At 40.7% G+C, this 27,763-nt stretch overlaps 4 protein-coding genes across 13 annotated transcripts in view; 2 read left to right on the top strand and 2 right to left on the bottom strand.

Annotated features, from left to right (window-relative positions):
* Nucleotides 1–7,478, top strand: part of LOC143896726 (cytosolic carboxypeptidase 1) — a 34,306-nt gene extending 26,828 nt beyond the window's left edge. For 2 of the 5 annotated variants that reach the window (XM_077404741.1, XM_077404718.1), the window contains 5 exons: nucleotides 5,097–5,349; nucleotides 5,719–5,843; nucleotides 6,101–6,253; nucleotides 6,485–6,628; nucleotides 6,898–7,478. In XM_077404741.1, coding sequence (XP_077260867.1) covers nucleotides 5,097–5,349; nucleotides 5,719–5,843; nucleotides 6,101–6,253; nucleotides 6,485–6,596 — 643 coding nt within the window. In that variant the 3' untranslated portion in view covers nucleotides 6,597–6,628; nucleotides 6,898–7,478. Of the gene's footprint in view, nucleotides 1–5,096; nucleotides 5,350–5,718; nucleotides 5,844–6,100; nucleotides 6,254–6,484 lie in introns of those variants that run through there. The other 3 variants (XM_077404731.1, XM_077404725.1, XM_077404744.1) reach the window with 3 other exon arrangements.
* On the bottom strand, nucleotides 7,159–18,230 carry LOC143896752 (dicarboxylate carrier UCP2). 2 transcript variants are annotated; one of them, XM_077404771.1, is made up of 6 exons: nucleotides 17,935–18,230; nucleotides 13,725–14,242; nucleotides 13,457–13,590; nucleotides 11,433–11,542; nucleotides 9,664–9,879; nucleotides 7,159–9,507 (listed from the first exon to the last, which is right to left on the bottom strand). In XM_077404771.1, exons 2-6 carry the CDS (start codon nucleotides 13,842–13,844, stop codon nucleotides 9,122–9,124), a joined length of 966 nt encoding a protein of 321 aa, XP_077260897.1. In that variant the 5' UTR covers nucleotides 13,845–14,242; nucleotides 17,935–18,230; the 3' UTR covers nucleotides 7,159–9,121. The 2 variants fall into 2 exon arrangements, with proteins under 2 accessions (XP_077260897.1, XP_077260902.1); XM_077404776.1 differs by lacking the exon at nucleotides 17,935–18,230 and adding an exon at nucleotides 14,432–14,806.
* Nucleotides 18,231–20,077: 1,847 nt separating this feature from the next.
* Nucleotides 20,078–22,897, bottom strand: Pasi2 (Protein pasi2). Its single transcript, XM_077404781.1, has 6 exons — nucleotides 22,740–22,897; nucleotides 22,374–22,464; nucleotides 22,086–22,295; nucleotides 21,881–22,010; nucleotides 21,412–21,743; nucleotides 20,078–21,307 (listed from the first exon to the last, which is right to left on the bottom strand). The coding sequence occupies exons 3-6, from the start codon at nucleotides 22,284–22,286 to the stop codon at nucleotides 21,206–21,208; spliced, it is 765 nt and encodes a 254-aa protein (XP_077260907.1). The 5' UTR covers nucleotides 22,287–22,295; nucleotides 22,374–22,464; nucleotides 22,740–22,897; the 3' UTR covers nucleotides 20,078–21,205.
* Nucleotides 22,898–23,507: 610 nt separating this feature from the next.
* On the top strand, nucleotides 23,508–27,725 carry LOC143903996 (mesoderm induction early response protein 1). Of its 5 annotated transcripts, none has more exons than XM_077418396.1 (5): nucleotides 23,508–24,132; nucleotides 24,655–24,790; nucleotides 25,053–26,114; nucleotides 26,473–26,600; nucleotides 26,801–27,725. In XM_077418396.1, exons 2-5 carry the CDS (start codon nucleotides 24,674–24,676, stop codon nucleotides 27,444–27,446), a joined length of 1,953 nt encoding a protein of 650 aa, XP_077274522.1. In that variant the 5' UTR covers nucleotides 23,508–24,132; nucleotides 24,655–24,673; the 3' UTR covers nucleotides 27,447–27,725. The 5 variants fall into 5 exon arrangements, with proteins under 5 accessions (XP_077274522.1, XP_077274610.1, XP_077274348.1 ...); XM_077418484.1 differs by having other exon boundaries at nucleotides 23,508–24,179; XM_077418222.1 differs by having other exon boundaries at nucleotides 23,508–24,510.
* The last annotated feature ends 38 nt before the right edge of the window (nucleotides 27,726–27,763 follow it).

Below are 27,763 nucleotides of genomic sequence, written 5' to 3'. Positions count from 1 at the left end.
ATTAATAAAATTAATGAAGTTTTGGATTTCTATTCCAAGATTTAATCAAACGCGCGTGACAGGAGATCGCAACCGTGAAACAGCGTCTCGTTTTTCCTCGCATAACTACATTGCCCGGATAATCAATCATTACGATGTAGAAGACGAGCGGTGGGCGGTACGAGGGCTCCAAGTTGAGAACATCGCCTTCGACTACCGATCGTTTCTCCGGAGCACGGCTCATCGATTACGTACCCGCACGTATCTTATTATGTAGACGCTGTCTCGCTGGATATATTTAGACAGTTCGTTTCTCGTGGGATATAATGAAATCATAGCAACCGCGCGGAATGTGACGCGGACGACGCGGTGCGGTGGAATCATGCGTGGAATACGTAATGTCACGGGCGGGCGATTGAACGTTGAACGCGTTATCGATATGCCGATCTCTTTTCTCTTCTTTCTTTTTTTTTACTTTCAACGTGAGACGGACGTCGCGGTCGTGCCGCAATTAACGACGGAACACCCGAATGACCCGCAATAACGAGTCGCGCGGTGATCGCGAATCATTAGGAGTTGATCATCCCGCCGTTGCCACGGCACGGCCGCTTTACTCACGCCCTTGTTGCGGTTACGTGCCTGGGGTTTAAGAGAGGACGACCTAGAACCTGAAACCGTGAACTCGCTTGCTATTACGGGGTCGAGGTGAAGAGGCTCGCCCTCTCCCGGAGGTTTTAACACGATCGGGCAGCTCGTTACGTACGGGTATAGCAGTGGCGGGATCTTTTTTCCCAAGAAAAACGCTCCTCTACACGAGTACGTATTCACGAGGTATTCACGCGCTCTTATATACCCACGTATGTAAAAATAATTTACGCGCGGCAACGCGCGCCATTATCCTTACATATGCAGATTGGACGTAAGTAAGCGACGCGACGTACGCGCAACAAAGTGCCCTGGTAAGACTCGACAAGCTTAATACGAGATTTATACCTAATGTATTCGGACAATTGTGCGGAATGAAATGTAATTTTGTTTACAGCGTATCACATTACGGTTCTTGAAATTTTTATTTCGTCTTACTTTGCGTTTTGTATCGTAATATTGGTTGGACTACGTATAGGGCGACCGCGCGCGGAAATTGCATCGTTGCACCGTCGTAACATTTAGCTGCTCTAAGAAAATTAATCAGTAGCAAAGAGAGAGGATCTCGTAATCGCCGAAGGCATTTCGCGTTGCCTCGGACAAGTGCAGTCGCTTATTCAGTCTCGCGTAATATTGTGTCTCTCGAACTACAGAGACTGGCGAATAAGTGGTCGAATCATATCGGCTGAACGATTGAATCATGAATCTTTATTAAAACGACCATGTTATCGGGCCGATCCGTTTCTATAGAGTAATTTATCGGAGGTTCCGCTGAAATGAAAATCTCGGTCGTTTGCGTCGACACGTTAAGCTTTGGAAAACACTCTGGACGCTTCGAATCGCTCGCGTTCGCAAAAACTCGCGAGGAAGCAGCGCGTTTTGTTCCTCGCGAGAAAAAACCACGTCGGTGCGCGCTTTAGCTGGAGACGAGCGTCTTCGAAGAAACGGTCGACGGAGAATATAAGAGAGAAAGAGAATGAAAGAAAGATAGAAAGGTATAGAAGAAGCGAATGGGTTTGCTCGCCCTTTGCCGCCCGTAGAAAAAGGGTCGCGGCCCCCGGCCGGAGACCTTGGGTCGGGAGAGGAATGCAAATCGAGACCGGTCACGAATATTCTAACGTGCAGTTAGTCCTTACACGACGATTGCGAGAGAATCGTCATTCGGTTTCTCCCATCGGCCGCGATGGCCACGATTGCACCCGGGGCGCGTGTTTGCGCGTCCAGAATGTTCATGACCCTCGATTAGATGCTTCGCGTGCCTCCGAATATGCTGTGGAACGCTGGAAATGACGATGTCGAATCTCGTTACGACCGACGTATTTGCGGTATTTTTAGCATCGTAAACAGGTTGCCGTCCTTTTTCAACGCTCGCAATAACTATACTCGATTGCGTTAATTAGGCTAGACGTATCGAAGAATAACCGGCTGAAGAGAATCGTTAAAGACCGTTCAACGTTTTCGCTGCCATGGAAATGTTATTTTCTCATGGTGCATATATATCTTTCATCGAACTCGCAGTTTTTTTTAGACGTTTTGCTGGCTATTTTTGTACCGCATAATTTAATATACAAACATTCAAACGCGTAACGCGCTTTCTTTAGTACACTTTTGTGATATAAAGGCGTTTGTGTGACATCCATAATGCGCTACACCGTTATGCACTTTTGTTGCGTGCCTAACGATACTGGCGACGCGTTACGAAACGACAAAATCGCCGCGCGCCGTGAGAGCGTGAGATTTAGAGACGTGGAAACGTAGTCGAGAAGGGAAAAACGTCCGCCGGCGGTTGCACGATCAAACCCCGGGATAACCCTGGAGAAAATGCTGCCATCAGGTCGTGGAAGAGGGGACGGAGATAGATGCGAGCGGACACGATGGTAGTAAAGTTCACGGAAGAAATACGCGATACGTAGAAGAAGGGCCCTAGGAAAGCAGAAGTTCCCAAGGAGAGGATTTCGCTTTACGATCGCAAGAACGGACCGCGAGTCCTCGTTTCCGCTCGTCTCTTCTTCGATTTTGTTCCGTCGGTTATTCCGAGAATTCTCGCGATCCAATATACTACGGCTTCTTTTTTTTCTTTTGCATGACCGTTCTTGCAGCGCTATTTTTCTACGACTAGATTTATGCCTCGTTTACGCAGAGGTCGTAACGCCGGACTGGACTTAAATGGGCGGAAAGGCAAAGTCAGTACAACAAAGTCTAATGGCTATCGATTATCATACTTCAGAGAATCTCGTGATCGACGTTCGTATGAACAACTTGCGCCGATATGATCAATCAAAGCGTATAAAGCATCGACAAACAAATTTTCAATTGGTTTTTCAGACTCGATGGTTTCAGCCATATGAGAATAAGATTCAAGTATCCGCAGATCGTTTTTAAAATAAACGCGGTATCACGTGACGTACGAGCGGTATCCTTTGAACGTTTGACACGGAGCAGGTTCGAGACGAGTCGTCGGTTACGTGTAATTTGTACAGGATCTCTCTTCCCCACAGAGGTGAGAGAAGTTCGCAGTCAAGGTTCCCTCCTCGAAGTCATTGACATTGGGCGGCCGACACGAAGAGACTGATGCTGCCCATTATATCGAACGGTTAATAAAACAGCGACGCTCTCATTGTACAGTCATTCAATCATCGTTTTCAAACATATGACTCACCGCCGTGAGTTCTTTCTACATTGGACTCGCATTATCTCGATCTATGAATTTGAAAAAGGTTTTTAAACGTTCAGAAATTGCTGAGCGATTACTAAGCGCGACTACGTTATAGAAATTTAAATAAAGCATCTCTATATAGCTGCGGGCGATGACCTGTTCCTCATAGTCTTTTGTTTCAATTTTAGTGAAAAGTCTGAAAGGTCTCCGATATCAGATTTCCTGAGTTTAAATTTGGAAAAGGCGCGAGCTTTCCGCATTCAAATCTCATCATCTCGAGCCTTCAGACGGAACGGGGACCCGTTCGCGAATGCTCTCGTCCGTCAGATGTTGAATGTTCTTAATGGCATTACCTGACGAAGCGCGTTGTGCTTCTCCGCGCGATTTCGTTTCGGTATACGCGCGCGGCGCGGCGCGACCGCTTTTTTGGCGTAGCATGCGCGCATGATGAGATCTATTATCTCGAATGACTGTCCTCTTTCGCCGTCGGCTTCTGCGAACGTGACGCGCCGGTGAGTCCTCTCTCTCTCGGCGGGACACCATCAAGCGTACCCCGTCGCCCCGTCCGCGTATGGACGGCAGTCGTCGTTCTCGCCATATGCTGTCGCGTTTGAATCATGTTGGATATAGAAATAAACAAACCTTGCGCTGCCGTTAACAGAGGCCAAAGGTATATCTGTCGGAAAATTTCTGAATCGACTCCTCCACGTCCTTTCGCGGAACTTGGGCGAAACGCGTCACAGAGGTATTCACGCGCGACGTTACTTCACTTCGGCAGAAATGAGCCAGCTACCTCGAAATAAGCTACGTGTTTGATATTCGACGTAGATCGAGATATTAGCGCGGGACGATAGGCATGTCCCCGAGAGACGTCAAGACGACAGCCGTAATTCAAACGGCGCGGCGGTCTTCATCGGTCGTCACCTCTGCCGTGTGTGCCCCGCTATTAGCTATGCGCGACGCGAAGGCGTCGCACTTCCTTCGATTGGGTTTCCGGCCGCCGGAAACGTCCATCTAACCGCGGTTGAATCCTTAAATGAAAATGATAGATCTCGCGGGGTCCCCTCCGCTTTTGTCAATCTGAAAGGATATATCGATGATCGAGACGAATCGTCGGCTGCGCCGCACCGCCGCCGCGCCCGCGCCGTTGCGTAACCCATTGCAACGCGCGTATACGTGTACGCACATAGGTGCGCACGTAGGCATATTTGAAGAGAATTCTTCTGGCAAGCGTTAGGAAATTACCGGATATATTTTATGTCGCGAATCTGAGCGAGCGTCCTAGGGAAAATTGGTTAATAAATAATGCTCGCAGATTACTTCTCTCTCTCTCTCTCTCTCTCTCTCTCTCTCTCTCTCTCTCTCTCTCTCTCTCTCTCTCTTTCTCTCTCTCTTTCTCAAAGAGACGCATAAATATTTCGCGATATTCTCGCGCAACGCAAACGCTCCAAGACGTTAAAATTACCTCATTTACGGAGTCGTTCGGAACCCATACGCTTCCCATCCACGGGATATTGAAACGGAGCAAAGTTGTAAAAACGAGTAAGCAATATATATGTCAGATCGGAAAGAGCTAGCTCGGAATTTCCAGTCTCGCGAGATAGTTGACGACGTTACACGTTTACGATTGCATATAGCGAGTGAGATTTTTAACAATTTCAGCGTTTTAACGATCACGACGTTCGTGCTCTGCAAAGTGTCCGGCTAGAACCGGTGTCCGGTTTCTTTTATATACGAGACGAGATACGAGAGTCGATTCCTCTTTCGTTGTCGTCTGTTTTTGAATCCGCGCGACGCGCTTTCGTTGTGTCGGCAGCAATCGATACGGTCTGACGAACGAGGACCTGAACCGACGTTGGAGCAGTCCCAATCGGACGTATCATCCGGTGATCTATCACACGAAGGGCCTGATGGAGTATTGCGCCAGGGTGTTGCAGAGACCGCCCCACGTTTTCGTCGACTACCACGGCCATTCGCGAAGAAAGAACGTGTTTCTGTTCGGTTGTTCAAGGTCGGGTTCCTGGAGCGCCGCGGACAGGGCGAAACCGGACCAGCCGGTGCAATATTTGGTAAGGGAATCGACGGAAGGGAATCGAGGCTAGGTAATATTTTTAGATCTTTAGATCGCGGCATCATTTATCCTCTACGTTTACCTGCCAGCGGGCCGGCCCGACGGACGTTTATCACTTTCAGCGGCCGTCCTTTCAACGCGAACTTTCGATTTGCACGAGCAATTACTCGCCGACAGCCGCCTATTCGTTTCGCGCGTTGCACGTTAATGTCATTATACTGTCATTAGTCAAAGTGTTATCCGAGAAAGTGCTCTGAGAAAGTGTTTCTCTCTCTCTCTCTCTCGGACCACGGGACCTTGATTCTCGTCTCGAAAGCCTCTAAGTAAGTGCGATCTCGTAATCTTTGCGACTTTTTTTCTGTATCAGATGTTACCGCATCTCGTGCAAAGGACCTCGCCGGCTTTCGCTTTGCAGCTCTGCTCCTTCAAGGTCGAGAGGAACAAGGAATCCACCGCCAGAGTCGCTGTGTGGCGGCAGTTGGGTGTTCCGAGGTAAACGACAGCTAAGTATATCCTGGGCAGATTGAGATCTGGCTCGTAATAAGATTTCGTGTAGCAAGGTCGAGGTTACGCGTGTCTCGCAAAAAAGATCTGTTCTTTTGCAACTTAAATATTATACGCCATTTCAATATTCAAATTAACTCGGTAAAACATTCCCCTTTTACATTTGGTCAACATCACTGATACTGCGTCGCTATGATTGAAAAAAATGTCAATACACCCTGCTACTTAACGTTTTGTTCAAACAGAAGTTACACGATGGAAAGCAGCTTTTGTGGATGCGATCAAGGCGTATTGGCGGGATTACATCTCGATACGGAACATCTCAAAGCCATTGGAAGAGATTTCTGCCAAGCTTTATCTATGATGAAGGACGGCGGGGATGATTGGGCCATTGGAAAGTACGTGCAAATATATTGTTCACAGGAGTATAAATCGATTTAAATTTGTTGAGATACGATTGGTTGAAACAGAATATCTATTAAAAAAGAACTTGTAAAATATCATATATATATATATATATAATCGGCAAATGATCTTCTAAGATTATGATTTTCGATGATAATTTTTTGTTTTCACTTTTTACGAGCTGAAATAAAAGATTCTATAAATTAATATGTTATTCAACATAGATCAACAGAGCAAGCCTGTTGCCCGAGAATGTGTGTCTTACGAATGTCACGGAAGATACCGAAATGTATTCAAGATAAACACGCTATACATCATACCACGGCACTTTCTTAGCAAACGAGATAATTAAACAATTGTATTATAAGGCAAGATTTGTGTGTGACTGTCTGTGTGCGCGTATTGCTAATTTAACGCTTTCGCTAAATTGTTCTACATCATCGAAGCATGTTGCCCTTTCCCCCATTATTGATCAAACCGACATGTTTTTGTAAACTAACGATAATAGCTAATAATAAGTGAAAAAGCTGTTATTTGATTTATATACATCCATTATTCTTTAAGTTAATCGACAGTTCACTCATTTAGCTTATCATTTAATATGTTTCTCGTTAATTGTGTCTGTTATTCCTTTTAGAATTCCTTTGGAGAAACATATTCCCGTGGAATCGAGATGCATGGACAATGATGTATCTTCCAGTAGTGAATCCAATGATTCCGATTTCGAGACTTAGGGGACTGCACCTTAGTCAATCATCAGAGTAACTATTTCAACGACAAAAGTCATTACGAATATTTGCTATTCTGCACTTTCAAATTTAAAATTTAATACAAAAATTATTTCCATTCTGAATAAAATAGTATAAAGTATAGTACAAAGCAATACTTCGCAACGAGATATTTCAAACAATATTTATTTAAAACTGGTAACAAACATTTAAAGCTATTCTCTATGAAAATACTATAGATATTATAATAAAATCTATTTGTACATATCTCGAAAATCAATACTTCGCAAATTAACTTCCATGCTGAAAGAGATTATATGTTCGCTATAGATTTAATACGTGAGAGCACTACTTAAGTTAGTATGGCCGCGTATAACTATTTAGCTCGGAAGTAAAATTCTCGAAAGTTGAAAATATATCACAATATTACCATCTAAGCAGTGATAAAACAATGACATCTAGGGAGCTTTACATTTTTGGGATATGTGAATCACCTCTAAAAGTAAACAGGTTCAGATAATACCAAAAATAAGGGAGCTGTGTCATTCCCTGATACGGTACCTCGCTCTATACTTACTACGCATAACATATGATTATATAAATATAGGAAATAAATGTTAATGAGTTGTGATTCTCTGTAAGTTTATGAAACCTCGCCTGAAGACTTCCTGAAGCGATTTTTTTGGGTTCCATTTGAGTTATCTTTAATTTTCGATAAGATTTTTACATCCGTATCAACATAACGCCAATTATAAGTTTTATTAATTTCAGATATTATTGCGTTGTGCGTTTAAATATTTAATATAATTTTTTCAGAACAGTACATGTAGTGACACGTTCCATATATCATAATCCGGATGATAATCAACGAAGGAATTTATAATAATGTGTGAAATTCGTAAATGTGTTGAATAAATGTCGGAATAAATGGTAATCTATGTTATTAGAACAGTGCAATTTTGTAATAATTACATATAAATACGAAACATCGCAAAAAATAGTATAATATATTAATATCAGTGTCAAATTCTCTGAATGCAGACAAAGCATTACATTTTATATATCTCCAAATTGCAGAATTCATAGTGATATTGCTTGCATCACAACGACAACGTTTCTTTATTTTATTCGAAACAAATTTTTAATAAATAGATGTCATTCTTGATAGAAACATCTTGTGTCCAATTAAGCGTAGTCAGTCATATAGTACTTATACAAATAGTTGTCGTTATCGAAATTTGATGATACACATGTATCGTGCGGATATACCTCAAATCGCATCATCATCCTATAAAAGTTGGCAATAGTTGTATTTCATTATAATTAATAAATAAATTTTTTTTGTAATAGAGGATTTTCAACGCTGCTTCTCGCAGACTAAATTATTCGTAATGATAACGTAGCTTAAAAAATTCGTTGATTAAATTACGATATAAATTGTGCCCTGTATAAATGTTAATTGACTGAATCAAGATAATGTTGTACATGCTAAAAATTACGCGCTAAGGCCACGAATCAGTTAATTAAAGCAACGTTAAAAATAGAATACGTTAATTTGCGATCACAGTCTTTTGTGAGACTCTATCTAGTTTAAGCAAAGACATCGGAATGAACTTCGATAGTATTATTGTCTGTTTGGCGCGTTAATGATCTGTAATCATCGTATAATCCACCTTACCGAGAAATAACTTAACGCCTTATTACAAATATATAAAACTGATGCAATCCATGTTGTTTCATACAAATTATCAAGAAATCGTCATTGTTTCTAGTGTGCGTACGTGCACATTTAAATGAAAACTAGTGTGAGATTGTAGCCCTATTCCTATCACATTAATTGCTATTTCCAACGGTGCAAATAATTTTTGTTGCTCAATGATTAATCTGTCGTTGAATAAACGAACGGAAAAGAAGCAGTAATACGAGGACATTTATCATCAACGGTTGAAATCATATCTTGCGGCGGAATATCAAGCCTTCAATTTACCTCGTTTAAATCGCACGATTTATCTAAGCGAACGCTAATCTTCTACGGAAGTGTGAATTTCGATAAGGTAACGCAAGAGATTACACTTAATTTTATCGCTCTTTGCACCGGTTCGGCAGAATAATCGGACTCGGTAATCGAGGATCTTACTCGACGCCGTGTAGCTTTTTCATCTGCAACTTCATCTGTTCGTAGGTCACCCATAGTACGATGTTCCAGGATACCAAGCGCGCGAAACTCGGCACGAAGCCCTTGTAGAATGCGGTCGGACCTTCCTGGACAAAGGTCTTGATGGCGCAGTCTATCGCGCCCTTGTACTCACCGGCGGCGCTGTTCATGTAGCGCGTCTTTACGACGTCTACGGGACTTGCTGTTAGGGTGGTGCAGAGTCCTGCGGCCGTCGCGGCGGTCAAGTGACACGGTATCCCGTCGCGAAGATAACCGCTAGCTAGGATGAGATCCTTGATGATATCGTAACAGACTATCTCTGCCACGTTCACGATAACGTTCCGCGAGACGTTCGGCATGGTTCCTACGTGTGACGAAAAATAGCGGACTCGGATTACTTTCCACGGTATTAAAAAAATGTCTTATTTTATTTTATCTATTGTTTGTACAATAATTACCAAGTTCTATGAATGAAAAAAGAAGTTTTTAGAATTGAACAATATTTCACGGGAGGACTCACCTTTCCAAAGACCTCTCGCGCCTTCCTCACGAGCGATATTCTTGTATGCCTGCAGAGTGGAGCTATACCTCACCGCGGATCGTCTGATATTTCCAGCCTGCATACGGATCTTGACGACGTCGGTCGGCTGAGCGATCAGCACCGCCAAAGCGCCCGTCGTAATTCCTGCGGAGACGCGTACGCCGATGTTCATCGATGTACCGCTCTTACTGTTACCTGTTGAAATAAAAGCGTACGATGAAGAATTACGGTTGTCGTGCAAGACCCAACGGATAGTTAAAAAATCAAGAAGTGAGATAAGATGGACGCGAATTGCGCGTCGATCACTTTTTATTGTCTTATTTAATATTCTTCAATTACGAGAGAGAGATCAATAATGAGAGATGTCTTCGGTATTCGCAAATTTCTCAGAGAGTTCGATGTTAATTACGAACCATAAATCGTTATCGAAAATGAATGATATATTTGTATAAAAATATAAAAAGCTATATAATATCGGGATTCTATTCAAAATTCGACATTATAAAATTTGCGTATAAATTCATTCCGTCTTATTTTCCGATGGTGTTATCGATGTTCGTCTACATATGCCCGACTTACATACAAAATAGATTTAAATTACAATAGATTGTTTTAACTTGACATAAATTATATAATTTACATTTAAAGCGAATCACTGATAGTTTACATAAATCCGGGAGTCTAATAGAACTAATCATTAAATTAGAAGGAAAAACATTTGGAATATGTATTATATTGGTGTATACACCAATTTACGAGTTGTAAACGATCTACAGAATTCTGCAAATTTATTTTTACACATGTTTCTGAGAACTTTGGGAAGTAATTGTAAAATTCACAAATGTGACGATACCGAAAAGCCCCCAAAGCAATTGAATCGCAAAACTACATATATGAACAAAATTTGGGAAAAGTCTCAGCAATTTGTCAAAGATAAATTAGTTAGTTCGTTACATCTAAACAAATATATTTGCAACAAAAAGGTTTGCAAAAAAATTTGAATGCCATTTTGACGAATCAAAACTGTGCAAGCTCTTTTCTGCAAATGTAAGTAAGGTAAAGTGCATAAATATGTAATAGCCTTACGATTGTCCCCAGTGCAACGAATAAGAATTACAAGAGATGTTTGAGTCTCCTCTTTGCTGTATATTCAATCTTTTAGCTCTTCTATATTTCCATTTTTTGACCGTTAACTTATCTTTCTTTCGATCTCCCTTTCCTTCTTTCTCAGCCTCGAAAACGACAGAGATAAGAACGAGAAAAAATGCACATTTCAAGCATCCAAACCAATCCCAGATGATCCGCGTTTTCGCCGTGATAAAACGAGTGGCCGATATGATAATTTACCATGAGTATATGTCCATGTACATATAGTGTGTTAGACATTCACCGTTAACTAGCATTGTTAATTCAGTGTTCTTTTTATTTAAGTTTTCCAATATTATAAAGTTATTAAAATAATAGAAAAAAAAATTAATCATCGGAGAACGATTATATATTTCACGATTTTACAATTATAATTCACTAAATATTGTCTAACACTAATATTGTATACATGTCGTGTGTGTTACTGATACGATAAAATGTTCGTTTTATTATATAAGATATACGGATGTGTGTATGCGTATTTACGTGTTACACGTGTTTAAGGAATTGATGAAATTATAACGCGCGCACGGCTACTCTCATATACATAGGTATATCATATGAGATACGTTATCAAAAAGTTAGGAGTTTGTTAGATGTACCGTCGAAGATTCCAGCGTAGAGTGACTTCACGCTGTCGTAGAGGCCCAATCGTATGCTGGCGAAACACATCTGTCTCTGGAGTCCCGCGGATAGACCTCCGTACAGGCTCCTGTAACCACCCTCGCTCAAGCTCACCGCCCTCACAATTCACCCTCAAGCGCATCTCCAGGGCATCTTTTTTACACATTTCTCTCTCTCTCTCTCTCTTTCTTTCTTTCTCCCTTTCTCTTGCTTTCTATCTTATAACGTTTTTTTTAAATATTATTTGCCTTTTACGCAAATATTGCGCAACTTTTTCATTTTTTCTCTTCCTCTTTTCCCGCTATCTACGCAATTTCACTCCGTTTTTTTTTGGTACAACAGATATTTTAAATATTGATTGAATGCTTTAACGAAAGTCAATGCTATTCGTTCATGAAGTAATTCACAGGTGCGCGAGAGAAAAGAGAAGCGGCTCGAAAGCCGAAAAGTATAACCAGGAGAGAGCGTGCATCATCGTCAGCTGGTCACGAATTTTAATGCCGTATCAAAACTCAAACAAGGAAGAAGACATCGGTGATTGGGAAAGTAAGTCGTTGCTATATACATATATATACATATATATACAAGCGAAGTAAATGTTATAAAACCAAAAAGAGAAATGGAGAAAGAAAGAAGAGAAACTACGTGAGAACTTAAAATAAATGTATCACGGAGGGAAGATGTGTGAGACGGATAAGCGGATTGTCTTTCGAAATTTTATAAGCATTATCGGAGAGTAACGGCTGTCGAAAGATATAAGAAAAAAATTTCGTGACATTTTGTACGGCAGGCAAAAAAAGTTTACGCGAAGTATCACATCCGTTCGTATCAATCATGTATCACGCGATTTATTTTTGCAAAGAAATTGATAAGGACGGATCTTATAAACATTCCGCACGAAAGAAACAAAACAGAATAGTTGGTAAATTTTGCGAAGAACAGTATGCGTACTATGAAAGAAACAGAGACACGAAAGACAACCCGTGCAAAATAAAAATAAGAACAATTTGTAAAAATAATAAATTAATAAGAAGAATCGACGGAAATGCCATCGACAAGGCTCGTTATGCTTATTTCGCTTCATATATTTCGACCTTCATCGAATATAATGCGTAATCCTTGGAAGTCAGTTGCATTCTTCTACATATTTTGCTTGCGCATAAATTACTCTACATAGGCGAGCGCTTGTCCGTGGCATCCAATCGAAGGGAAGAAATTAAAATTATATTTAATCGGAGATTAATCGCAAGATTCTAGAAAAGTTTCCCAGAATGAGCAGTTATTGTACACACATGTGCCAGATATCGAGCGAAATCTCGACAAAAACACGATAAGTCGCGAACATTTTCTCATCGATTCCTTTTTTACTGATATAATACGAGGATGCAAAACATACAGTTAAATAAGTTAAGTTAATCGATGTACATCATAATGCTCAAACAAGGCCATTCTATGTGACATGGTAAACATCTATGGTAAATATCTATTGTAATATGTATAATCAGATCAGATATAAGAAATATAAAGAAAAATAAGTAGCTCTTTATATTTTAATTAAATGCATAATTTGTGATCTTACGTATTCAAATTTTTAAGTTACACATATGTAATATAGATTGTATTCTAAATTAATTTATTTTCTGCACACTGTTTTATACATATAATTTAATTAATAAACAAAAAACTTAGCTCGATCTGGCACACATCGAAACGAGAAAACTGGTTAATAATAATAGTTTGTGTATATTGCGAAAAGTACCGCATATATTATCATTTTAGAAATATTGATAGTTGAACGTGAAATAGATATTGGATTAACGTGCGACTGCTTTATAAATATTTTTTTATAAGCTTTAATTTGAATCATCGCTCTTAAAAGACAAGAAGAAGATCTGTATTTACAGATTCAGTATATATTGCAATAAATATTAATAATGCAAATAAAAAGTTATTTTACCTACCATCATCTCTTAAATTACTATTAGGATAATGGACAACGTACCTCGTGCCTTCACATCTGACGATGTTCGCGATGGTCTGGAACAGTCCCGGCTGGCTCGTTCTTACTGCAAAGACCGAGCCTTCCGCCGATGCCAACAACAGAGCCTTCTGAATAACTTGACCTTCTCCCGCGATCTTAAAAAATCACATTTCGATCGTGAGAGAAATAATTTAATTTTCAGATTTTCAACAGCGAATGGGAAAATGCAACGAGATAATCACGGGATTATTTCGGGAGAAATGAGCACAATTGTTTTTACTTTACTTACCTGCATTCTGACTTTGGCGGTGTCCAACGGAAAAGTGGCTAAATCGGCGATGCAGGCCGCGGTGCCGGCGGTAAGCAATTTGACACCAAGTGAACCATCATCCGACATTCCCCGCTTCATGATTTTCGCTGTTCGATACACTCTTTTTCTATTTCAAGATTTCTCTCCTTCTTATTATCGCTGATGCGTGCTGGTTAAAGGTGTGCGTGTGAGTACCTCGTGCAGGACTGGATAAATTGGGATAAATTTCCGGCTAATTTTTTTCCGCGCGACGAGAGAGATTCCTCGAGCTCGCTCCTTCCCTTCCAGCGGGATACCTTTTTTTTAGGCAAGCGATCCTATGTACACTATATACAGAGTCCTACCAGAGGACAGGAACCTTTAGGTGTTCATGAATCCAACTGGTGGTCTTAAAAGCACGGTTCCCTGAAGTGATCGGGATACGCGTGGAGCCCTCCCGACCGCGAGCACTCGTGTTTGATTTCCTGATGGTGAACTTCTTTATACATACTATTTTCCTGTGAACAAACAATGCAAAAAAAACGTAGTACAATATTCTGACACGAGAAACTATCGGTTCGATGCGAACGCGATCGACTGTCGACCGCTAAGCCGATAGCCGCTACTTTTATCCCACGAGAGAGCGGGTACCAAAGTGCGATTTGAATTTCACAAAAATGGAGCGGCTGATAAGCGTAAAAGTGTACCGAGACGTAATTGCGTCGCGACCGAAGGTAGCGTACTCGATTGCGCATTTATGTATCGAAGATCAATGACCATCGAACGAGGTGGTGCGCCTAGCGACCATTGATCAGCGTCGAAAATCCATTCTTGCGTGAGTTGCGCGAATGTCTATCGTGTTATCGCAAATCGCGCACACGCGACAAGATCCTGCAATATCTGGATGAAGGCTGTCGAGACCATCGTAATGACGTAATGCTAATCGCGATTAACAACAGATAATATATTCGTCTTCGTCTGCCGTCGTTATCACGACACACGCGTCTCGCCAATTAGGTCGACGACGGGTTTCCCACGATCATGTAGGAGCCGCGTAATGCTGCGTCCGCGCGGACGTATCCTCGTTTCTACTTCCGAAAGAGAGAGTCTTGGCTACGGCATGACCAGATACCGAAATAGAACGTCATGAGAAGAGAACTTTGGTCGGCTTGGTAACTTGCCAATACCGGAGGGAGAGAGAGACTCAAGAGAGCTTAAAGGCCATTGCACGTAACAAAGTTTTAGTCATACGCGTAAGGCCGTAAGAAAATAGACCACGCACACGCGATTATTCTTCGAGCTCATGCAAGGAGAATAATCGAGTGTGCGCGGTCTATTTTTTTAAGGCCTTACGCGTATGACTTAAAACTTTGTTACGTGCAATGACCTTAATTCGCGATTGTAATGATTAACGTTTCGGCGCTTAAACAATACGCATATTGTATAATATCTTGTATTTGTATAATATGTATCGTTATAATATGTGCCGCTTCGGCGTCGTTGTGCTTGGATGCGGCGCGTCACGTAAGGGACAGTCGACAAAAATAATTCGAATCGCAATGCTAACGATCGTATACCCATATATCTTTGTCGCGGTATAAATTATTGATAAATATAGATAAATAGACTAAATAAATGGTAGGGTTCGAGTTGAAAGAACGCTACGCAGCGCGATCGGCATCAGACTTTGTTCGATCGTTTTGTTTTGTAGAACGGCGTTTATTGAATATCAATCGCGACTGGTTGGTCTGTTATCGAGCTTAAACGAGCAATTATACGGCGAAATCAATGCATTGTCAGTATGCAGTATTCACTATATATTCAGTCAATTGAGGAAATGCGTCGGGGCGAACTTCGAGCCTTCACATTTTTTTAATGTAAACTCGAGAGAGATAGCTGGCATTTGAAGATTTGTCGCTTTATTTCCTTCTTCGACTTTGCAAATGAGTTTTGTGGACTATCCGATTGACTAAGTCCCACTAAAACGACCATTTACGCAACAAACGAGCTGAGGGTTCCAGTACATAGTCCAACAATCATCTTGCGTTCGCGCGTTTTGAAATTTACCAACACAAACTGCGTGTATCGTGAGAGAACGAACGTCGTAGCGCTCGTAAAGCATGCGGGGCAAAGTCCGTCACGTTTGAATTATTTTCACCGCGTGACGGAGACATCGCGTTGGTGCCGTGCCTCCGCAACGTCACGCGTGTTTATCATTGCGAGCGACGATGCCGATGGTATATGGAGTTTTACTCGAACCGTCATCGACCTAATGTTCTTAACTGTAATTTGACGCACCTAATAACATTTACAGAGACTGGGAACCGTTTCATATTTCAAGGATGTCTACTTCTGCCATGATACTTAATTTTTGAATAATTATATGTCGCCGGTATAACGTAAATCGAATCAAATCAGTTTTTTTTTTTTTTTTTTCAATATAAAGAATTAATCGTTCGCTTGTCGTTGTCCTTTCAAAGAAATCAGGATAGCCTTCGATAGAAATGCGGAATTCTTGCGGTATCCTTGTGCGAGAATACGCCGGCGCCGGTGCGAAACGAAAGGCTTGTACTTATTGATTGTTCCTGTCGCGTTGACAGAAAAGCGCGGAATATATGTGCATTGCACATGAAAACGGCACTGTGCTCTCCAATACAAAATTTACCAAAATCGTCATTATATATGTGGTACATTATAATAATTATAATACATATATAATTTTTCCTTCAATCTTAAAATATTTGATTGTACTTCTTCTTTCCCTTTATTTTCTTGAAACTTCATCAGTTGACATAAAATTACGTTTAATTCTTCTTTTTACGGGACCGTTGACCGTTTAATATAATCCATAGGACGGATTATTTCAGCCTAGATCATAGTCAAGTTCCAGTTTATGGATTATTTTTCAGAGAATCCTCCCTCTTCGAGTCGTCGCTAGAATCGGGATCGATGGATGACGATACGGATCATGTGCGACGAAGCAAAATAAAAATCGTACGTGAAAGTATATTTGCTTCCGGCTTATTTGTCGTATACCGCGGCGCGGCGTAGGTGTTTTGCGGAATCGACGTAGCGCGGACATGGTGCATCAGTTGCATCACGTTACGTGGGTGCCGCGTTTCTGCTTCGCCAACGAATCGCCATCGCCTCTCGTTCGTTTCAATGCGACTCGCTAAATTGCTCGCAAAGCCACTGTGACTCGCGAACATGTTTTTACTCGAACCGAACGAGATGCCAGCGGGCGTGTGGGAAAACTTCTGTCGCGATTAGCAACTCGCGACATCGTAGACTGCATGCAGGCCGCACCAGCCGGACGATTCGATTTTCGCGTGTTACGGGTCGATGACATCAGTCAACGCTGATTGTAATTAGCCAAGTATATGCTGACTATTTTGCAGCCGTTATGTTACGCTACAGAAAAAAACCAAAAGATTGAAGAATTGGGACCGTCTTTTCGTCATTTTTTTAATTACAAACAAAATTAAGTGGAAAAAAGATCGATATTGCATATCGAACATATTAGCGACTGTTTGAAAAAATTTTTTCTTAGAATCAGTCAGTCGTGTTACACGTTGATAAAATTGATCGTCGATTTCAGCTCTGTTTGTTACGTTTTTTGTTATGTAGTCGAAACTTCTAATAGCAGTCGTATTCGCAAAAAAATCTGCATTGCGAATCGATTTGTATTATATGCAATCAGCTGTCGCGTCTCCGCGGGTTCACGCTGTTCACGGAATTATAATCGTGGAGTGTTATTTACAATACAGATGTCAGAGCGAACATTGATTTTTCATCGAATAGTTAAATCCCGTGATAAAATAAAGGTAGGATACGCCAGATATTTACCCACGTACATTCACGCACAGGGTGCATCGTTGATGCCGTAATCATATTACGTATTTCAATATCTGGCTTTACTATAAACGTACGCGTGTTACAAAAGTTACAATCGGCTTTGAAAACGTTATAAAACACGACGAACCCACGGGGCTAATACATTTAACATTCTTGATAATTGGTGGTATCGTTAAAAAATCAAACAGGAAGGAATCGTTCGGATTTGACGAGGAAAATAAAATGTAAACGCGGAAATAAGTATGCAAATGGAAATGAAAATAGCCGGCCGTTCGACCGCGCGGCGTTAGCGGATTAACAAATTGGAAAATACTTAGCAAGGATAGTAAGAGAATAAAAATCACGGGCCACTTACCAAGTGTACAGTGAGTGGATAACAACACAACTGAAAGGAGTTGCGAGTAAGCACCGTTTATACCGGCTCGCCGACCAATGGAGGAAGATCAAAGTCGATGCCGCCCAATGGATAGTCGTTCATGGCGTCATTTCCCACCAAGGAACGCTGAGCTTGCGGAAATCGATAATTTCTAGAAGCGCGAGCCGCGCGAGGACGATGTCGAACGGCCTGGCCGGGTGGCGACTGGCGCATACGCTGACGCGCTTTTCGCGGCGCGGCGAGTCTGCTCCGCAATTCCGCATCCCCTTTACAAGGGCGTCGAGAGAGATGCGTCACAGTTGGAGCAATATTTGGTAGCAGATTGCTGTTTCCGCTAAAAGAAAAGAAAAGAACAAGAGAAAAATAAAAAGAAATATAGATATTAAAAAATGATAAAGAAGAAATTTCCCATTTACCCCAAAAACATTAAATGCTCATAAAGCCCGATTAAACTAAGTGGATCATATGTCCCGCGTATTTTATTTTCAACTCAGGCGACGAAGTTAAATACATTTAATGACATTTCGTGACGTCATCTACTTGCATTTCAAGGTTTTAAATAACAATAAAGACACAGTTGCGACTTGCGACAAACTCTATACTCGTAACGTTGCGTAACACAAATTCTTATGTAATAATATTGTATTAGTTTTAACAGATAATACTGAAATATAGAACGTAATTTTCAGCTGCAATAATATTTTTGCGCTTTTCGGCTTTTTGTTTTTTTTTTTGCTGTATTTTTCTGTCTCCTTACGAGGCGTAAATTCGTTTTATCTATTGCGCAAGGTGTGTAAAGAACACCATACATATCTATAAAGTGAATCATTATATTTGAAACATATATCTCGCTTATAATTTCGTCGCATATATACAAATAATTAGTTAATTAAATCGTTCAGAAACGTATATGTTAGATATGCATAATCGATATCTTTATAACAGCAGTAGCAATAAGTTGTATATAAAATATTTTTATTCAAGAACCGCTTATTCAATCCGGTTGATTGGATCAGTAATATTGTAATATCGCCGGTCTCGTACTTTGACTTTTTAATATCTCGCAGGATTTATTAACGTTATCATCCATTAGTCATTTCAAAATTTTTTGTACAAACTCGTGTCGCTCGAATATAAAAATATTAAAGTAATTATTAATTTATTTTATTATCGTAGCATAATAATTGTTAACTCTTTACCGATTTTTAAAATAAATTTATTCACATTTCAATCCTGGATATTTTTAGAAAAATACATCGCGAGGACTTTTTGCGACAACGTTAAGGAAAACGCGATACCGATTTTCACGGTATTTCTAATGACAGAACAGGAAACAAGTGAGGGGTAGATAGGTAGATAGGGGTAGATTGCAAGGATTCATAGAACTCGCGTGTGAATTTAGCAGATTGTGTTATAATAAATATCGCGTAAACTTACTTCCTTCGTCGCGATTCAGGTGTTAGCGAATGGCGATAATTATCGCCACGCGGCCCTCGCCATGTGTCTGGCCATCGCTATGTATGTCGCTACCGGGGCACTCGGTATAATCCAGCAAGCTTTGTCGATGATCGGCGTGTTCCTGTTAACTTTACTGGGTAGAGCGATCTTGTTAGTCGGTCACACAGTAACAGGAGACGGTAACGCTTCGAGGGAACGCCGAGTTATCAGGGAGGAACGGGAATCGTACACGGATTCTGAGGACGATCGTGCTACCGGGAGTGAAAGATCTCTGAAGTCGAGGCATAGCTCTGAAACAATAAGACCCACTAATAATGCACAAACAATTCCTTCGACTCATGAAACTTCTATTTCCATCTGACACTCGTCAATTGGTATTTCTTTAAATACTACGATGCTTATACTTGCATTAGCCAGCGTGCGCAAAGTTCATTTTTTACTTGTCATCATTCCTATATTTCTGCTGTCACGAACTTTTTTCAGATATTGATTATACAAAGTGCCATACAAGATTAGTGCTGAGAATATTTTACCCTCAAATACTTGGAGAGACATATGTATCTAGTATCTAGTGCAAAAGTGTAACACTGTTACCAGTTGTATAAATAAATTATTGCAAAAATAATCCCAAAGTAATAACGCAAAATTGTGTAGAAATATTATGAGAAATATTATGGCTATATTTAAATGCAATTTCCGCGTAATTAATGTTTCAATCAGTTTTATCCAACACTTAAAAAATTGCGTGAGATGAGTTGACAATTTTTATTAACTTGCTATAAAGATAGCAGAATCTGATTCGTTCGGTTTCATAAGATTTCAACTGATAACCAACTTGAGATGAATTATGTATTTATCGATGTCACAATTGTGTGCCTTCATATATTTATCCTTTAAATACGATAAACGGATAAAAATAATTTTAACTTATCTTTAGAATAAAATTATGAGTTTCAGATTTTATTGGATGTGATTAAAGATAAAGTATTATCTTACTCTTAATCTTTGTTCTTTGGTTCACCTGGAAATTAGTCACGAAAATAGTTGCATAATAATTATATTCTTCAAATATGTAAGTATAATATTAACTTCAATAACAAACGTTTCGATAATATTGTAGGAAAGCTTTTATATATGATAGTATAAGTAAGATACGATAATATATCGTAGGAAATCTATAGATAGCTTTATAGATAGTATAAGTGGACGGAATACGTTAATATACATCATAAGAGAAATACTTGTGATATATATGCTTAAATCTAATTCATTTTATAATTTTTATATATGGACGGAACTATATCGCAATAAGTTCGCAAACATATCTAGCGAATGTCATAGCAAATGTCAAATAAAAATACATATATAAAACTTGTATTGTTACATATCATATCGATTAGTCTGTTCATTGTAAAATTGTTAAAAAGCAGTACAGTTGCAAAAATTATATGTAACTTTTTTAACAAATTCTTCGTGCGTACTAATCTATATATACAGCCGGCAGTGACTTTGTTTAACTCGAAGAATTAGTTCAATCATTTTGTTTCGATATATATAAGATGAGAAAATATGTATCAAACATTTAGTTGACAAAAAAGGTATTTATACAAATCATTTTATAATAATTTTATACGAAAGAGATATTGCAAAACATTTTTATCAGAATAAATTTGTATTAAGATAGAAAATATGTATGTATATAGAAAGCGTTTTTTCTTTGTAAAAAATTATCTAAAACAAATATATAAATACCTTTTTTTCATCTACTGTATATAAAACTATGTCTCATGTATTAATTAACGGGCATAGTTGATACTGCGCTATGAGGCGTTGTAGGTCGAGAACCAGCAATAGAATGTGTCGTTGATGCATTTAAAGACTGCATTGTACCAATCTGAAACAATACGTTTTAAATTTATATAGTTTATAACCATAGAGTCTTTGTTATGTGTATTATAATTATGGTGTATAAAATATAATGAAGTAAATATATCGTACCCGCAGATGAGCCAGATCTTCTAATCTTGTCAGATCGCCTAATTCGAGATATAGAGAATATACAATAAGCCAACCATACGCAGAAATGCAGATAAATACTATCCATAGAAGACACATCATGATATTGTAGGCAAATATCATGTCGTTTACAATGCTGAAGAATATAAAAGCAAATAGTCGGAAAAGAGTGAAAATGGCAAAACTATACAGCCATGGCACCATTTTCTTTTCGTGTTCTTTCCGCAGAGCTGTGATCAACATTAAAGAAGTCACAAAGACGACTATTCCACCCAACATGGAGAACAATGCAAACACGATTAGAGCATTTCGAACTGAAAAAAGAAAAAAAATAAGAAAAAGACAAATAATATATAGTTCTATGACTTGATTAATTTTGAAAATTTGTTCTTATTTACAAAAATGTGTTTTTTTTGTTTGTTTTTTTTTTTAAATTAAAAAAAAAGCTTACCATGTTGACTGCCCACATAGACAAATTCATATGATATGATGTAATATCCATAGTGTGTGGAGCCAGGCGCAGCTTGTGAGAGACAGTAGATATCAAAAATAGCTGTACATATCGTGAAAAAGGCCAGGCACTGTAAGAATATTTATTCTATATTACTTCAACCACAAGTAAGCATTCCGAAAGATTGCTTTCGTTAAACGCATACCGATGAGAATACAGCGGTGAACATAGCACCCCTTTGAATGTCAAGTATAAAAGCATGCGTCACTCTATGCTTTTGATACCAAGGAATTTTTACGCTGCGAGCGGACCTCGATGATCTGAGATTTGCACTGCTGCGAGTGGTGGTTACATGGGAATACACAGACGGCGTTCCCATGCTGGGAGACTTCTTTCCATAATGCATCTTGACCCACTTGCAAACAAAATCAAGCACAATCAATCAAGTATCGAATGAAACCAAAGACTTTGATAATAGTCCATTTATACTTACGAGATTATGGAGACGTTGAACAGGTAATCGGTTGCACAATCTCCTTGTAATACGTTATGTGATTAATGATACGTATCTGTGTTTATTCCTTCTGAAACAGAAACATCACATAAACAGAATAGCGAGTTGCGTTGGTTTTATATCTTGCCAAAAATGCTCAAGTTTTTCTTGTATAAATTTATAATGTTTCAATAATTGAATCATATTAGCAAATTAAAAAAAAAAAAAATGACAACAATGATATAAATTTAGTAACAAACGTATATTATGACTCACACTGAAAATCTTTATCAGGTTTACAATTTTGTGCTACAATATTAAAGACGCTAGTTAATTACATACACGTATTCAGAGAAATAAACTCACTTATCGCACTCGCATACTTGAAAGAGCACGCAAACGTCTCGTACTAATTTTTCATGTAATGGACACGCCTTGTCAAATATTCGAAACGCTGCTACGCTTGTATGCAATTATACGATCCTCGGGCATGGCTAAAGTGTCAGGTAGAGTGGAAGGTGTCAAATAAACGTAACGAAATAATTGGGTGGAGTGAAAGTCGAAGTATCTTTTTCGGATGAGTTTTGGAACGCAGCATATATGTATTATAAAAATCATTATAAATCTACTATATATTATTAATAAAAATCAATTAATAATATCAATAAATAGATTCATGTTAATCTAAATAGAAAAGAGCAGTGTATCTCAAATTCCAATCAACAACTGCAGGCAGAACTGTTTATTCCAATTGCATAATATATATATTATTCTTGATCTGATTTTTTCGCTATATTAAACAATTATAAAAAAATTATTAATTTTACTCATGTTAATAAAATAATACAGATAAAGTGTTAATCATAAATTAATATCGATATATATAATTTATCGTTCTTGACTTTACTTTTAGAACCATAACCACGCAACGCAGAGTGTTGATAAGACGAACTCAACAGTTGTGTCTGCTGAACGCGGCCATTTTCCCGAAACGCCCCCATCTAGTCATTTGTTACGTTCGCGGACCAATCACGTTGCGTTCTGCAATTACGCACGCGGACGCTCCGTCTTCCTTTTTCGTGGGAGTGAGGGAGAGCGAGGGAGAATCCGGATGCAAACTCGCGAGCGCGCGAGCGGCGCGAGTGCTCGCGAGTCGCGAGGGGTAACCGAGGGGTAACGACGCTCTCGGCTGTCCGCGTCTCGCGTCCATTTTCCGAACACACGAAGCTCGAAGCTCGGAGTCTCGGGAGCTCGGGCTCGGGGGGAACGAATGCGACGAATACAAATAATGGAGCGTGCGTTTTTCGGTTGATCGTCGATTCGCCCGATTCACCTGTAAACTCGCGAACTCCCGCATGTGGCGTACGTCGCGTCGCGACGTTGCGATTGCGTTGCGAGTCGCGCGCTTCCCGCTCGACGAAATGTTGTGCCTTACGTGTCTCTGACGTTTCGCATGTCCGAGTCCGCGAGTCGAGACTGTCGAGAGTCGAGAGTCAAGACGGATCACGGACACACGGACGACGGACGTTTGTTGTTTGTTGTCTGCCTGTGAACCGAGGACCGAGGACGGTAGAGAAAGGGAGCGGGAAGGACTCGCACTCACAAACAGTGTCCGTAAGCGAGAAGGCATCGACGAGACGCGCGCTGCCCGGGCTGCCCCGAGTATCCTGTGATGTTTCGCGAAATGTCAGTTGCCGCTGTGACGAGACTGTGACATCTGTGACGTCTGTGACGCCGGTGTCGTGACGTCGTGGTCGTCGTGAGTACCGCTCTACCGCTGTGACACCAGTGTCACGTCCGATTGAGGTTAGACCCCCGCGGCGCTCCGAATGTAAACCCCTGTCTTATGTCTTTATCCCGCCTGTCGCCTGTGTCTCGGACATTGAAGTCGAACTAAGCCAATAACTTAGACCCACCACTGACTCCTGACTCCTGACTCCTGACTCCTGACTCGAGACTCGACTTCTGTCTCCGTGTCTCCGGAGAGATCGCGGACTACCGGGGAGCGGTGGTTGGTGGTTGTTGGTTGTCGTACTATTGTGGTGATACATTCCGGTGCTGCGTCTATGCATTGATGTGTGTATATACCGTTTGTGTGTCATGTTCTCATCTCGGTGAATAGGGATTGTAGAATCATGTAAGTGCGCATCCACTTACGTAGCGACTAACTAGGAAGTAGGAATCGTAACTTGTCGTCATGCGTCATGTATCGAGGGAGATTTAGGATATTGATACGCTGAAAGTTAAGGATAACGCTTGTAACGGCACGTGTTCCTTACAGGGCAGATCGGGATTATGATATGGGTTCTGCAACGGAAATGATGGTAAATGATTTTGATGACGAACGAACATTGGACGAGGAAGAAGCCTTAGAAGGTAGCGAGGATTCTCACAACGAGTTGTCCAACTTGCAAAAGGTATATTTCTGTCATACATCCGATATATATCGGCACTTTTGCACATATGTATATGCATCTGTCACTTTGTAACAAAATTCTGATCCCGACTATTCTAGGATCAAGCCTGAGAAATGAAAAAATCGAGCCCATAAATAATTACAATTATGATAAGTTTCCGCAACACTTTGGACTCAAAGTGCGTTCTCGTAGTGAGATTCCATGTTTAGTCTCTAAAGTACGCTCGATGTAATAATGATCTATTTCTGTCTCTTTGAGCAAGGAAGGTGATATGCCGCTGAAAGATCTTCTTGCCATGTACGGATACGGTGATCCCTCGACGGAGAATTCAAACAGTTCCGATCACACGTTGCTGCCATCTGGAAGCGGCGATCCCGAGACCGAGGAGCGTTACTCGGACAAAGGTGACAACGATGCCGATGACGACGACGATGACGACGAGGCTGATGCAACCAGTAACGAACCGGACCTTAAACAATTCTACACAGAAATGCTAGTGAAGGGGAAAGATAAGTCATCGCCGTTGTCGGGATCCGCGACGAAAGGCAATAGCGGCATTGGAGTAGGCAACAGGGACAGCAGGAAACGTAGAATCGACGACGACGAGGACGACGATGAAGATGTCGAAACCGAGGACTGCTTGATAACGGGCACTCGAGGCGGAAGTGGAAAGAAAACCAGAGCGTCACCTACAACGGGAAGTGCTAATGCTGTTGCGTGCGACGGTATAGTTAATTTAGGGGGAGCCAGTGCTACCGATAGCACTATCGAGGAAGGTAGCGCCAGTGGCGCGATCGATGGTCCGGAAGATAGGATAGTCGGTGCGGGAATAGGTGGTGGCAGTTCGAGATTGTTACGGAGTGTTTCAAGGCCGCAAAGTGAGGAAGAAGAGGACGACTGTGACTACAGTCCAGACGAGGAAGAATGGAAGAAAACAATCATGGTTGGTACTGACTATCAAGCAGCGATACCGGAAGGCTTGTGTCGTTACGACGATGCGTTGCCGTACGAAAATGAGGATAAAATGTTATGGGACCCCAGCCATATATCCGAGGAGGATACGGAAGAGTTTCTAGAACGCGCGCAACTTCCTGCGGTAAAGGGTGGTTCGTTGCCGGCCGGCTCACATATTAGAGATGACGAGCAGGCTTTATATCTTCTACTGCAGTGTGGCTACAATCTCGAAGAAGCACTACGAAGACGTCGAATGAACGTGCTTCCTCCTACGGATGCGGTGAGCCTTTGGTCAGAAGAGGAATGTCATAACTTTGAAAATGGATTGCGCACTTACGGGAAGGATTTTCATCTTATACAGAAAAATAAGGTATGTATTATATATACATACATTATACATGTACACGCACATGCGCGCACGCGCGCACACATACGAAATTAAACTTTAAATTATTAAAGATTGAAGTAAAAATATTAAGAATTGAGTGGGATTCTAACTTATTAAAAATATAGAGCTACAACTGCAATGCTGATAATATTGCTTAATTTTTTCACAACTGTATATAAAACGCTACCATTGCACGGTACGATAAAAACGCTATTGCAAAATAATTCTTTTACAGTCGAGAACTTTAATTATATCATGTAATTAATTTAATATATTTGTACAAGTCATCGTTGCATTGTGATTCGGTAAATTTTATGGCGAAATTTTGTTCTTTTCATAGGTAAGAACGAGATCGGTCGGAGAGTTAGTACAATTTTATTACTTATGGAAGAAAACGGAGCGGCATGACATATTTACGTATAAAGCGCGATTAGAAAAGAAAAAATATGCTCTGCACCCCGGTATCACGTGAGTATTTTCTCTATCGCAATTCATGAATAATTTTACATTAAAACACGAAAATTTTTGAAATATACTATATGCAACCTATTAGAGAAAATTAAATTCTTAACGTTCGATAATAACCAATACCCAATTAACACACTTTACGATTGCTTTCGTTAATACACTTATTGCAAGCGTGTATGACAGAACCATTAAATCGCAAGCAGGGACTATATGGACCGATTCCTTGAGGAGCAAGAGGGAGTGCGAGATCGCAGCAGTTCGCCGAATGTTCATTGTTTGCTGTATGGTGATGCCAAGCGGCAAAGATCGAGCACCAGCGTGATCAACAACGATGAGTCCAAATCAGCGGATGCTTGGGATGGAAACGCGGTTGATCCATTGGCGGATGTTAATGGCCCAACACCACCGCCGCCTCCACCACCTCCACCACCACCGCCCTTGGTAACGTCAGCCGCGACTACCGTGTCCTCGTCAATATGCAATTCCAGTGCTTTGACCACACCGACGTATTGTTCGCTATCGACTCGTCATCCGGACTGTCCCTCGTCCGAATCGAGTTGCGTGAACCCCCTAGCGTGGAGTGGTATAGTGTCCCGAAGTCAACCTACCTCTTCAGTCATCACAACGATAACGATAAATACCACTACAGCCACTACGTCTACAGCAATGGTCACAGCTCTCGGTTCGACGAATACAGTTACCACTAGTTCCACCGCTCTTGCTGCTACCGTTGCCGCCACTGCTGTCTCTAATAACTACTACCATCAACGAGTAACGTCATCCAGAAGCAATGATTCTCACGACACGCCCTCGCCCGAGAACATTTTACCTCATCTGCCCCCTTAGCGTCTAACCCGACCTTCGGGTGTTCATCCTGAAAGGCGACGGATGTCCTTGCGCGGTGTGCCTAATTCGGCACTCGCACCATCGCTATTGTCGTAACGCATAATATTCGTTAATATCAAGGATTCTATTTTTATACTGTATCGCGCGTAATATAATTATTAATCGTCCTTAGCGCGAGTGCGCGATGTTGTATAGTGATGCGGAAAACGGAGGAAGACGCGCTTTTTTGCGTGGAAGATTAGAGCATATGTAAGATTAAAGATACAAATTCGAGATAAACGCGGCAAAAACGAGCGAGGGTCACTCTAGCTTTCTCT

The sequence above is a fragment of the Temnothorax americanus genome, unplaced genomic scaffold (genome assembly GCF_048541705.1).
Source record: "Temnothorax americanus isolate GAGA-0224 unplaced genomic scaffold, ASM4854170v1 Scaffold1, whole genome shotgun sequence".
Classification (NCBI taxonomy): domain Eukaryota; kingdom Metazoa; phylum Arthropoda; class Insecta; order Hymenoptera; family Formicidae; genus Temnothorax; species Temnothorax americanus.
Note: the sequence above shows the minus strand (reverse complement) of the source record. Positions and strands in the feature narration are given on the sequence as shown.

Coding starts and splice junctions, on each gene's coding strand:
- LOC143896752 (XM_077404771.1), bottom strand. CDS start 13,844: ATGAAGCGGGGAATGTCGGATGATGGTTCACTTGGTGTCAAATTGCTT. Junction 9,880..11,432: donor CTACGCTGGAATCTTCGACG/GTACATCTAACA, acceptor TTATTTCAACAG/GTAACAGTAAGAGCGGTACA. Junction 9,508..9,663: donor CGCGAGAGGTCTTTGGAAAG/GTGAGTCCTCCC, acceptor CGTCACACGTAG/GAACCATGCCGAACGTCTCG.
- Pasi2 (XM_077404781.1), bottom strand. CDS start 22,286: ATGCATTATGGAAAGAAGTCTCCCAGCATGGGAACGCCGTCTGTGTAT. Junction 21,744..21,880: donor CTATGTGGGCAGTCAACATG/GTAAGCTTTTTT, acceptor TTCTTTTTTCAG/TTCGAAATGCTCTAATCGTG. Junction 21,308..21,411: donor AAGATCTGGCTCATCTGCGG/GTACGATATATT, acceptor GTATTGTTTCAG/ATTGGTACAATGCAGTCTTT.
- LOC143903996 (XM_077418222.1), top strand. Junction 26,115..26,472: donor ATCTTATACAGAAAAATAAG/GTATGTATTATA, acceptor TTCTTTTCATAG/GTAAGAACGAGATCGGTCGG. Junction 26,601..26,800: donor GCTCTGCACCCCGGTATCAC/GTGAGTATTTTC, acceptor TTAAATCGCAAG/CAGGGACTATATGGACCGAT.